The 12838-nt window shown below is 40.9% G+C and overlaps 1 protein-coding gene across 1 annotated transcript in view; it reads left to right on the top strand.

Annotated features, from left to right (window-relative positions):
• The window catches only part of LOC112070223 (solute carrier family 22 member 16-like), a 35786-nt gene that overhangs the window by 10697 nt on the left and 12251 nt on the right, over positions 1 to 12838 (top strand). Inside the window, exons 3-5 of the mRNA XM_024137644.2 lie at positions 385 to 502; positions 1305 to 1863; positions 3674 to 3801. Coding sequence (XP_023993412.1) covers positions 385 to 502; positions 1305 to 1863; positions 3674 to 3801 — 805 coding nt within the window. The remainder of the gene's footprint in view (positions 1 to 384; positions 503 to 1304; positions 1864 to 3673; positions 3802 to 12838) is intronic.

Here is a 12838-nt window from a genome sequence, read left to right as displayed (position 1 = left end):
GAAGTATGTCTCTTCTCTACAAAGGGGTGTCAAATCTACGGGCAAAGCGGGGTTTGATAAAGATGTACTCAAAATGACTAAAACATCATTACTGGTAGAATATAATATGTACCATTCCACCGGTCTTGAGTGGTCCAGCTCCTAATTTAAAATTTACTGAATGACAGTCTGGGGCATTGCAAAATTGTTGACAACCCGCTCCTGAACTTATGTCAGTCAGGATGACATCAGCACAACAAGGCGTTGGTGCACTATTAACTGTACCCCTAACAGTAATCAGACTTTTTCACATCCCCCCCCCCCCCCCTCTCTCCCTCTCTTTCTCTCTCTCTCTCCTCTGTCTCTGTCTCTCTCTCCTCTGTCTCTCTCTCCTCTGTCTCTCAGGGTTGGCAGACAGAGGATCCTGATGATCACCAGCCTGTGCCAGTTTGTGTTTGGTGTAAGCGTGGCATTTACGGGGAACTACTACCTATTTATGTTCATACGCTTCCTGCTCGCCATGGTGAGTGTGTGTGTGGAGAGGAATGTAGTGTAAGGCCTGCAGTAAGAAGACACTCAATAAAATATTCTCTTATGGGGAAACTTTACTTGACATTTCAAACTCATCTCCCATAGACATACTGTGAGTTCTTGATTTATGCAGAAGTCAAGTTCAGGAATGCAGTTATATTCATACATTAGTTAGTATTCATAGAGTATTTGTATTTGTCAGTATTAGTTAATATTAGCAGGCCACAAGGCTATAAAATGTTGCTTACATAGTAGGTCCTATGTTGTGCCCAGACACAAACCCTCCCTGTGCTGCTCATAACAGAACACATATACACACATTCTCAGTCTTACAGCCAGGTGTCTGTTCAACCCTACATTCTCTCTGACCATAGGCCATATTCTGTTGTTCGTATTGTGGTCTGTAAACCCTGTAAGAGTTACAGATTTGAAAGGCCGTTTTAGAAACCACAAGCACAACCTACCAGACTATTTCCTGTGTATATATGTTAGCGTGTGTGTGCATGTTTATGCTAATGCTTGTATGTCTGTGAGCTGTTTGGGCTAATATCTGGGTCATTCCCTGAGGATAAGGTCTAACCACAGTCTGCTCTCAGGATCTATTTACTAAACACAGACCAGAGGATAACACACATCAGAGACTTGCGTCAGGCATTAGATTTATGCATCAAGAGTAAAGTGTGTGTGTGTGTGTGTGTGTGTGTGTGTGTCTGTCTCTGTGTGTGTAGCCTATATGTGATTTGAGGCTCTTGCCCTGTGTTGTGTTCCAATGTCCCCCCCCTCTCTTTCTGCAGGTGTCTAGTGGCTACCTTGTGGTGGTGTTTGTGTACGTGACCGAGTTCACCGGCAACAAGGTACGCACGTGGACCTCCATGCACGTGCACGCCGCCTTTGCCACGGGCGTCATGATGGTAGCAATCATGGGCTACCTGGTGCGGACCTGGCGGAGCTATCAGATCATCCTCTCCACCTGCACCTCCCCCTTCCTCTTCTTCTGCTGGAAGTTCCCAGAGACGCCCTTCTACCTGATGGCTAAGGGGAGGCTCAAGGAGACTCAGGTCTTGCTGGACTCCATTGCCCGCTTCAACGGGCTGGAGCCTGGCCGCTTGAGGGCCGAGAACCTCCTGGAACCCGAGGAGGCTCTGCTGGAGAAGGAGGTGGCAGCGGGGGTAGCCCAGCCGGCAGAGCCCGAGAAGAAGCTGAGCATCCTGGACCTGTTTGGGACGTGGAGGATGGCGTGGAGGACAGTGACGGTGGGGGCCGTGTGGTTCATCAGCAGCCTGGGCTACTACGTCTTCTCCCTGGGCTCTGTTAACCTGGGGGGCAACCAGTACATCAACCTCTTCCTGGCTGGTGAGACTGTGATGGGGGTGTGTGTGGGTGGGGCATATGATGTGTATGTACTGTGTTAGGGGTGATTATAGGAGTGACCACCAAGCTGTATATATTTAGGGGAGTGACCACCAAGCTGTATATATTTACTTCCCTATCAAGCAAAAATGTATTCATATAGTACATGTAGATGGTCATGGACAGATGAGCATTCTATACACTGAACTAAAGCTGCTGAACTCTACTACTGTATATGTGGCTGATGTTGATACTGAGACAGTATGGGCTGGCTGAGGTAGCTATAGACAGACAGACAGGGAGTGTTGTGTGGTGCTGCTGCTAGGTGTTGCTGGTACTGCTGCTAGCTGGTGTTGCTGCTGCTAGCTGGTGGTGCTGCTAGCTGGTGTTGCTGCTGCTAGCTGGTGTTGTTGCTGCTGCTAGCTGGTGGTGCTGCTGCTAGCTGGTGTTGCTGCTGCTGGTGTTGCTGCTGCTTAGCTTGGTGCTTGCTGCTGGTAGCTGTGCTGCGGCTAGCTGTTGCTGCTAGCTGGTGGTGCTTTAGCTGGTGTGGTGTGCTGCTGCTAGCTGGGTCTGCTGCTTGCTAGCTGGTGGTGCTGCTGCTAGCCTGGGTGTTGCTGCTCTAGCTGGTGCTGCTGCTAGCTGGTGCTGCTGCTGGTATCTGGTGCTGTGGTGCTGCTGCTAGCTGGGCTGCTGCTAGCTGGTGTTGCTGCTGCTAGCTGGTGTTGCTGCTGCTAGCTGGTGGTGCTGCTATGGTACTCCTGGTGCTCTCTGGTACCTGGTGCTGCTGCTAGCTGGTGTTGCTGCTGCTAGCTGGTGGTGCTGCTGCTAGTGCTGCTGCTAGCTGGTGTTGCTGCTGCTAGCTGGTGGTGCTGCTGGTATCTGGTGCTGCTGCTAGCTGGTGTTGCTGCTGCTAGCTGGTGCTGCTAATTCAGGCTCCTACAGCGACAGACAAAGGTGTGTTTATTCAGACACAGCTACTTTTGGCCATGTAAACACGGTCTGTGTCTGGTCTGTCCCATGGCTCTGCCTGTTGACTATTCTGTGTTTACTATTCTGTTTATTCTACAGGAAGGATTCTTGACAGAATACTGCTTTGGGCTTTAAGTTAATGTCTGGGCACCTACACTGTAAACAGACAACTGTTTAAAACTGGATGGCTAGCCGTTGGATGTATACATAGTTTTAAAGTCAATACCTAATGTGTGTGTGGTGAGCAACAGAACTAGTTTTCTCCAGTTCTGGTTTCATTAAGGGAAGATCAGGGCCATTTCCCAAAAGCATCGTAAGCACTAAGATAATCTTTTGTACATTTAGTTTCAGTGGAATTACAATTATCTTAGTGCTACAATGCTTTTGGGACCTGCCCAGGTCAGTAAGATACAATATCTTTTTTAACCATGATTCACTTTGTTAGACACAAAAATATCTCACTACTGTAGATTTTTAGGCTAGGTACTTGTGGGATGTAATGAGGGCAATGAGAATAATGTAATAAGCCTATATTGTGTTTGGAAGATATGTGTTTGAAGAAAGAGCCACAAACCCCACTTCCTCCTCAGAGTAAGCCTAGCTGTCTGTGGCCCTCTTTTTGGCTGCACTTTAGATCAATTGTGAAACTCAGAGGAAGTGCCATCTAGCAAGCTCTTTTCTCTATGCTCTTAAGTATCAAAGATTAAACAGTCTCGTCACTAGGACCTTTCAGTCAAATTACGGGCAATGCTGGCCCAGTTCCAGATGTCACCTCACAGAATGTCACAATGCCAGCCTTGCCCGCTGTCTTGCTCTGACATCCTTTGTGATTGTCTGTTTCCAGGTGCGGTGGAGTTCCCCTCCTACCTGATTGGCTGTTATGCGATGGACCGGGTGGGCAGGAAGAGGACATGTGCTCCGGCTCTGCTGCTGACTGGAATGACCTGCATGCTCATCATTGTGGTGCCAAACGTATGTACAAGTAATCACGTGTGGGTATGTGTGTGTATGTGTGGGTGTGTGTGAGCGAGAGAGAAATCAAAGGATAGGAGCAAGTGTGACAAATCCCTTAAAGCCACTATTATTAAAACAAGGAAAGGAGTCAACATTATACCACAGGGTCAGCCTACCCTGACTACCTGGTCTTATTTACCCAGAGTGCACAGTGATATGAATTGAGCTAATCCAATCTGTCCCGTCCATCTTAAGTCAGTCTTGTGGTAATGTGTGTGTTTTGACACATGCTACACATCTTCACTGCAGAACGTTTCAAACCTAATGTGACCCTGGAGATCCGTCTGAGACTTAAACAGATGGATGGGTAACCATTCAGGATTCATTTTAGTAGAAATGGCCTGTGCACAGAAGTTTACATGCCCTGACCTAAACCCTTCACCTTAAACCTATCTCTAACTGTAACCTGACCAACACTGGCCAATATGTGTGCAGGTGCGCGTGCGTGTGTGTTTCTAAGTGGTGGGATTCAACAGGTTTGTTCCAGCAGCAGCCAATAGTTTTCTGCCCTCAGCAGGGAGGGATCTCCATATCTGTTACTAATGGGCCGTAGCCAGGCACATGCACAGATGGGCTCTATCTTTAGCCAAAGGGCCAAGAAATCAACCTGCTCCTCCAAACGCCTGTACACAGCCCTGTCCACCACAGCCGCAGGCCACCAGAGAGAGAGAGGCCTGTTATAGTATAGTCTACTGTGGATTTGCTGCGTCATGGAAACAGCCTGAGTTATAGTACTGCAGGTGCACTAGGTTGAGCTGGTTGAGCTGGAGGAGAGTTATACTGCCATACTCCAGCCCAGTGTTCATTTGGTACTATTTTTTTATTTAGTCTAAGTCATTTTGACTATAATACCATTAAGTCTTAGTCACATTTTTGTAATTTGAATAATGATTTAGTCTAGTTATTGTCAAAATTATGAAAACAGTGGGCATTTTAGTCATCTAATGCCCTTTCTTTTTAGTCAGAATTTTCGTCACATCACATTTGTACTGCCTCAATAACCTACAGAACAAATGAATCACTGACTTCCGTGTTCACAAACATGCATAGCTTTTCCTACCTATTTTTCTGCATAAAATCCTATCGCATGCTTCTCTTCTCAGAAGAACACATTACTCTGCAGCAGATTAAAAATCACACCCCTTGACAGGGCTCTAACATTTTCCTCTGTGCCACCAACTTTTTCAGTTGGTGGCACCAGCCCATGATTTGGTCTCCCCAGTTCTCTTTAGCGGGATAACGCAAAAAAAGTGTTATCATTAAAATCAAATCAAGAATGTATTTGTCACATGCGCCTAATACAACAGTTGTAGACCTTACTGTGAAATGCTTACTTACAAGCCCTTAACCAACAATGCAGTTCAAGAAATCGAATCAAACAAAAAGTAACACAAGAAATATACATAACAATAACGAGGCTATATACAGGGGGTACCGGTACTGAGTCAGTGTACAGGGCTACAGGTTAGTCGAGGTAATTTGTGAAGTGTCTATTCATAGATAATGAACAGTGAGTAGCAGCAGTGTAAAAACAAAGGGGGGGAGGGGTCTTCAATATAAATTGTCCTGGTGGCCATTTGATTAGTTGTTCAGCAGTCTTAAGGCTTGGGGGTAGAAGCTGTTAAGGAGCCTTCTGGATCAAGACTTGGCGCTCCGGTACCACTTTCCATGCGGTAGCAGAGAGAACAGTCTATGACTTGGATGACTGGAGTCTTTAAACATTTTTGGTGCCTTCCTCAGACACCCGTCTAGTATATAGGTCCTGGATGACAGGAAGCTTGGCCCCAGTGATGTACTGGGCCGTACGCACTACCCTTTGTAGCGCCTTACGGTCAGATGCTGAGCAGTTGCTATACCAGGTGGTGATGCAACCGGTCAGGATGCTCTCTATGGTGCAGCGGTAGAACTTTGAGGATCTGGGGACCCATGCCGAATCTTTTCAGTCTCCCGAGGGGGAAAAGTTGTTGTCGTGCCCTCTTTACAACTGTCATGGTGTGTTTGGACCATGATAGTTTGTTGATGTGTTAATGGGGGCGTGTTTGGGACCCCTTTTCCTATAGTCCACGATCAGCTCCTTTGTCTTACTCACATTGAGGGAGAGGTTGTTGTCCTGGCACCACACTGCCAGGTCTCTGACCTCCTCCCTATAGGTTGTCTCATCGTTTTCGGTGATCAGGCCTACCACTGTTGGGTCGTCAGCAAACTTAATGATGGTGTCAGAGTCGTGCTTGGCCACACTGTCATGGATGAACAGGGAGTACAGGAGGGGACTAAGCACGCACCCCGGAGGGGCCCCAGTGTTGAGGATCAGCGTGGCAGCGTGTGTTGTTGCCTACCCTTACCAACTGGGGGCGGCCCATCAGGAAGTCCAGGATCCAGTTGCAGAGGGAGGTGTTTAGTCCCAGGGTCCTTAGCTTAGTGATGCGCTTTGGAGGCACTATGGTGTTGAACGCTGCGCTGTAGTCAATGAACAGCATTCTCACATAGGTGTTCTTTTTGTCCAGGTGGGAAAGGGCAGTGTGGCGTGCGATTGAGATTGCGTCATCTGTGTATCTGTTGGGGCAGTATGCGAATTGGAGTGGGTCTAGGGTTTCTGGCATGATGGTGTTGATGTGAGCCATGACCAGCCTTTCAAAGCACTTCACCGACGTGAGTGCTACAGGGCAGTAATCATTTAGGGTTACCTTCACTTTCTTAGGCACAGGGACTATGGTGGTCTGTTTGAAACATTTAGGTATTACAGACTCGGCCAGGGAGAGGTTGAAAATGTCAGTGAAGACACTTGCCAGTTGGGGTCCGTGCATGCTTTGTGTACACGTCCTGGTAACCGGTCTGGCCCCGCGGCTTTTGAATGTTGACCTGTTTAAAGGTCTTGCTCACATCGGCTACGGAGAGCGTGATCACACAGTCATCCGGAACAGCTAGTGCTCTCATGCATGTTTCAGTGTTGCTTGCCTCGAAGCGAGCATAAAAGGCACTTAGCTTTTAGGCTCGCATCACTGGGCAACTCTCGCGTCACTGGGCAACTCTTTGCTAGGTTTCTCTTTGTAGCCCTGCCACATCCGACGAATGTCAGAGCCAGTGTAGTAGGATTCAATCTTAGTCCTGTATTGACGCTTTGTCTGTTTGATGGTTCGTCTGAAGGCATAACGGGATTTCTTATAAGCGTCCAGATTAGTGTCCCGCTCCTTGAAAGCGGCAGCTCTAGCCTTAAGCTTGGTGCGGATGTTGCCTGTAATCCATGGTTTCTGGTTGGGAAATGTACGTACGGTCACTGTGGGGACGACGTCGTTGATGCCCTTACTGATGATGTTGGTGACTGAGGTGGTATACTCCTCAATGCCATTGAATGAATTCTGGAACATATTCCAGTCTGTGTTAGGAAAACAGTCCTGTAGCGTAGCATCACCTTAAAGTAATTTGCAGTGTTTTAGATTATGCAGTAGACTACTGAGATGGTAGGCTTTAGCAATAAGGCACAAGAAGGTGTGGTATATGGCCAATATACCACGGCTAAGGACTGTTCTTATGCACAACGCGGAGTGCCTGAATACAGCCCTTAGCCGTGGTATATTGGCCATATACCACAAACCCCAAGGTCTCTTATTCCAATTATGAACTGGTTACCAACGTAATTAGAGCAGTAAAAATGTTTTTGTCATATCTGTGGAATGTGTTCTGATATACCATGGCTGTCAGCCAATCAGCATTCAGGGCCGAGTTTATAATATTCAATTAATAAGTTGTTTCATCTAACATGTCCAAGCAGGAATACATGATTCACGATATTGTGATGTGCAACCTAACCTATTGATTGTCATTAATTATTATTTGACAATAGGCTTTTGCTTTTACTGTTAAAATAGGGTTCCAGAATATTATGAATTTTGTGGTTCAATAGAGATGAATTTGCCTACATCTTTATGTGAACTAATATCATAGGCAAATTTATTTTTGGGCTTATTCACCACATGGGAAGTGAAAACTCCAAACAAATTAACTAGATGGCTAACAGTAAATATAATACCACTGCTAGTAGTCATGTACTAAAAACAGTAAATATAATACCCACTGCTAGTAGTCATGTACTAATCTAACAGTAAATATAATACCCACTGCTAGTAGTCATGTACTACTATAACAGCACATATAATACCCACTGCTAGTACTGTAGTCATGTACTAATCTAACAGTACATACAATACCCACTGCTAGTACTGTAGTCATGTACTAATCTAACAGTACATACAATACCCACTGCTAGTACTGTAGTCATGTACTAATCTAACAGTACATATAATACCCACTGCTAGTAGTCATGTACTACTATAACAGCACATATAATACCCACTGCTAGTAGTCATGTACTAATCTAACAGTACATATAATACCCACTGCTAGTAGTCATGTACTAATCTAACAGTAAATATAATACCCACTGCTAGTAGTCATGTACTAATCTAACAGTACATATAATACCCACTGCTAGTAGTCATGTACTAATCTAACAGTACATAGAATACCCACTGCTTGTAGTCATGTATTAATATAACAGTAAATATAATACCCACTGCTAGTAGTCATGTATTAATCTAACAGTAAATATAATACCCACTGCTAGTAGTCATGTATTAATATAACAGTACATATAATACCCACTGCTAGTAGTCATGTATTAATATAACAGTACATATAATACCCACTGCTAGTAGTCATGTACTAATCTAACAGTAAATATAATACCCACTGCTAGTAGTCATGTACTAATCTAACAGTACATATAATACCCACTGCTAGTAGTCATGTACTAATCTAACAGTACATAGAATACCCACTGCTAGTAGTCATGTACTAATCTAACAGTACATAGAATACCCACTGCTAGTAGTCATGTACTAATATATCAGTAAATATAATACCCACTGCTAGTAGTCATGTATTAATATAACAGTAAATATAATACCCACTGCTAGTAGTCATGTACTAATCTAACAGTACATATAATACCCACTGCTAGTAGTCATGTACTAATATAACAGTAAATATAATACCCACTGCTAGTGGTCATGTATTAATATAACAGTAAATATAATACCCACTGCTAGTAGTCATGTACTAATATAACAGTAAATGTAATAACCCAGTGCAGTAGTCATGTATTATATAACAGTACATATAATACCCACTGCTAGTAGTCATGTACTAATCTAACAGTACATATAATACCCACTGCTAGTAGTCATGTACTAATATAACAGTACATATAATACCCACTGCTAGTAGTCATGTATTAATATAACAGTACATATAATACCCACTGCTAGTAGTCATGTACTAATCCAACAGTACATATAATACCCACTGCTAGTAGTCATGTATTAATATAACAGTACATATAATACCCACTGCTAGTAGTCATGTACTAATCTAACAGTACATATAATACCACTGCTAGTAGTCATGTATTAATATAACAGTACATATAATACCCACTGCTAGTAGTCATGTATTAATATAACAGTACATATAATACCCACTGCTAGTAGTCATGTTACTAATCTAACAGTACATATAATACCCACTGCTAGTAGTCATGTACTAATCTAACAGTACATATAATACCCACTGCTAGTAGTCATGTATTAATCTAACAGTACATATAATACCACTGCTAGTAGTCATGTACTAATATAACAGTAAATATATACCCACTGCTATTAGTCATGTATTAATCTAACAGTAAATATAATACCCACTGCTATTAGTCATGTACTAATCTAACAGTACATAGAATACCCACTGCTAGTAGTCATGTACTAATATATCAGTAAATATAATACCCACTGCTAGTAGTCATGTCTAATATAACAGTACATATAATACCCACTGCTAGTAGTCATGTATTAATATAACAGTACATATAATACCCACTGCTAGTAGTCATGTACTAATCTAACAGTACATATAATACCCACTGCTAGTAGTCATGTACTAATTAACAGTACATATAATACCCACTGCTAGTAGTCATGTACTAATCTAACAGTACATAATAACCACTGCTAGTAGTCATGTACTAATATATCAGTAAATATAATACCCACTGCTAGTAGTCATGTATTAATATAACAGTACATATAATACCCATGCTAGTAGTCATGTATTAATATAACAGTACATATAATACCCACTGCTAGTAGTCATGTACTAATCTAACAGTACATATAATACCCACTGCTAGTAGTCATGTACTAATCTAACAGTACATATAATACCCACTGCTAGTAGTCATGTACTAATCTAACAGTACATATAATACCCACTGCTAGTAGTCATGTACTAATCTAACAGTACATATAATACCCACTGCTAGTAGTCATGTACTAATCTAACAGTACATATAATACCCACTGCTAGTAGTCATGTATTAATATAACAGTAAATATAATACCCACTGCTAGTAGTCATGTATTAATCTAACAGTACATATAATACCCACTGCTAGTAGTCATGTATTAATATAACAGTACATATAATACCCACTGCTAGTAGTCATGTATTAATATAACAGTACATATAATACCCACTGCTAGTAGTCATGTACTAATCTAACAGTACATATAATACCCACTGCTAGTAGTCATGTATTAATATAACAGTAAATATAATACCCACTGCTAGTAGTCATGTATTAATATAACAGTACATATAATACCCACTGCTAGTAGTCATGTATTAATATAACAGACATATAATACCCACTGCTAGTAGTCATGTATTAATATAACAGTACATATAATACCCACTGCTAGTAGTCATGTACTAATCTAACAGTAAATATAATACCCACTGCTAGTAGTCATGTATTAATATAACAGTAAATATAATACCCACTGCTAGTAGTCATGTATTAATATAACAGTACATATAATACCCACTGCTAGTAGTCATGTATTAATATAACAGTACATATAATACCCACTGCTAGTAGTCATGTACTAAATAACAGTACTATAATACCCACTGCTAGTAGTCATGTATTAAATAACAGTACATATATACCCACTGTAGTAGTCATGTATTATCAACAACATATAATACCCACTGCTAGTAGTCATGTACTAATATAACAGTAAATTAATACCCACTGCTAGTAGTCATGTATTAATATAACAGTACATATTATACCCACTGCTAGTAGTCGTACTAATATAACAGTACATATAATACCACTGCTAGTAGTCATGTACTAATCTAACAGTACATATAATACCCACTGCTAGTAGTCATGTATTAATATAACAGTACATATAATACCCACTCTAGTAGTCATGTATTAATATAACAGTAACATATAATACCCACTGCTAGTAGTCATGTACTAATCTAACAGTACATATAATACCCACTGCTAGTAGTCATGTACTAATCTAACAGTACATATATACCCACTGCTAGTAGTCATGTATTAATATAACAGTACATATAATACCCACTGCTAGTAGTCATGTACTAATCTAACAGTAAATATAATACCCACTGCTAGTAGTCATGTATTAATATAACAGTACATATAATACCCACTGCTAGTAGTCATGTACTAATCTAACAGTACATATAATACCCACTGCTAGTAGTCATGTATTAATATTAACAGTACATATAATACCCACTGCTAGTAGTCATGTACTAATCTAACAGTACATATAATACCCACTGCTAGTAGTCATGTTTAATATAAAGTACATAAATACCACTGCTAGTAGTCATGTATAATTAACAGTACATATAATACCCACTGCTAGTAGTCATGTACTAATCTAACAGTACATATAATACCCACTGCTAGTAGTCATGTACTAATTAACAGTACATATAATACCCACTGCTAGTAGTCATGTACTAATATAACAGTACATATAATACCCACTGCTAGTAGTCATGTATTAATATAACAGTAACATATAATACCCACGCTAGTAGTCATGTACTAATCAACAGTACATATAATACCCACTGCTAGTAGTCATGTATTAATATAACAGTACATATAATACCCACTGCTAGTAGTCATGTATTATTAACAGTACATATAATACCCACTGCAGTAGTCATGTACTAATCTAACAGTACATATAATACCCACTGCTAGTAGTCATGTATTAATATAACAGTACATATAATACCCACTGCTAGTAGTCATGTATTATATCTAACAGTACATATAATACCCACTGCTAGTAGTCATGTACTAATCACTACATATAATACCACTGCTAGTAGTCATGTACAATCTAACAGTACATATAATACCCACTGCTAGTAGTCATGTATTAATCTAACAGTACATATAATACCCACTGCTAGTAGTCTTGATAATCAACAGTACATTAATACCCACTGCTAGTAGTCATGTACTAATATAACAGTAAATATATACCCACTGCTATTAGTCATGTATTAATCTAACAGTAAATATAATACCCACTGCTATTAGTCATGTACTAATCTAACATACATAGAATACCCACTGCTAGTAGTCATGTACTAATCTAACAGTACATAGAATACCCACTGCTAGTAGTCATGGTACTAATATATCAGTAAATATAATACCCATGCTAGTAGTCATGTATTAATATAACAGTACATATAATACCCACTGCTAGTAGTCATGTATTAATATAACAGTACATATTAATACCCACTGCTAGTAGTCATGTATATTAACAGTACATATAATACCCACTGCTAGTAGTCATTACTAATCTAACAGTACATATAATACCCACTGCAGTAGTCATGTATTAATATAACAGTACATATAATACCCACTGCTAGTAGTCATGTACTAATCTAACAGTACATATAATACCCACTGCTAGTAGTCATGTATTATATTAACAGTAAATATAATACCCACTGCTAGTAGTCATGTATTAATATAACAGTACATAAATACCCACTGCTAGTAGTTCATGTACTAATCTAACAG

This window comes from Salvelinus sp. IW2-2015, unplaced genomic scaffold (assembly GCF_002910315.2).
Source record: "Salvelinus sp. IW2-2015 unplaced genomic scaffold, ASM291031v2 Un_scaffold1264, whole genome shotgun sequence".
Classification (NCBI taxonomy): domain Eukaryota; kingdom Metazoa; phylum Chordata; class Actinopteri; order Salmoniformes; family Salmonidae; genus Salvelinus; species Salvelinus sp. IW2-2015.
Note: the sequence above shows the minus strand (reverse complement) of the source record. Positions and strands in the feature narration are given on the sequence as shown.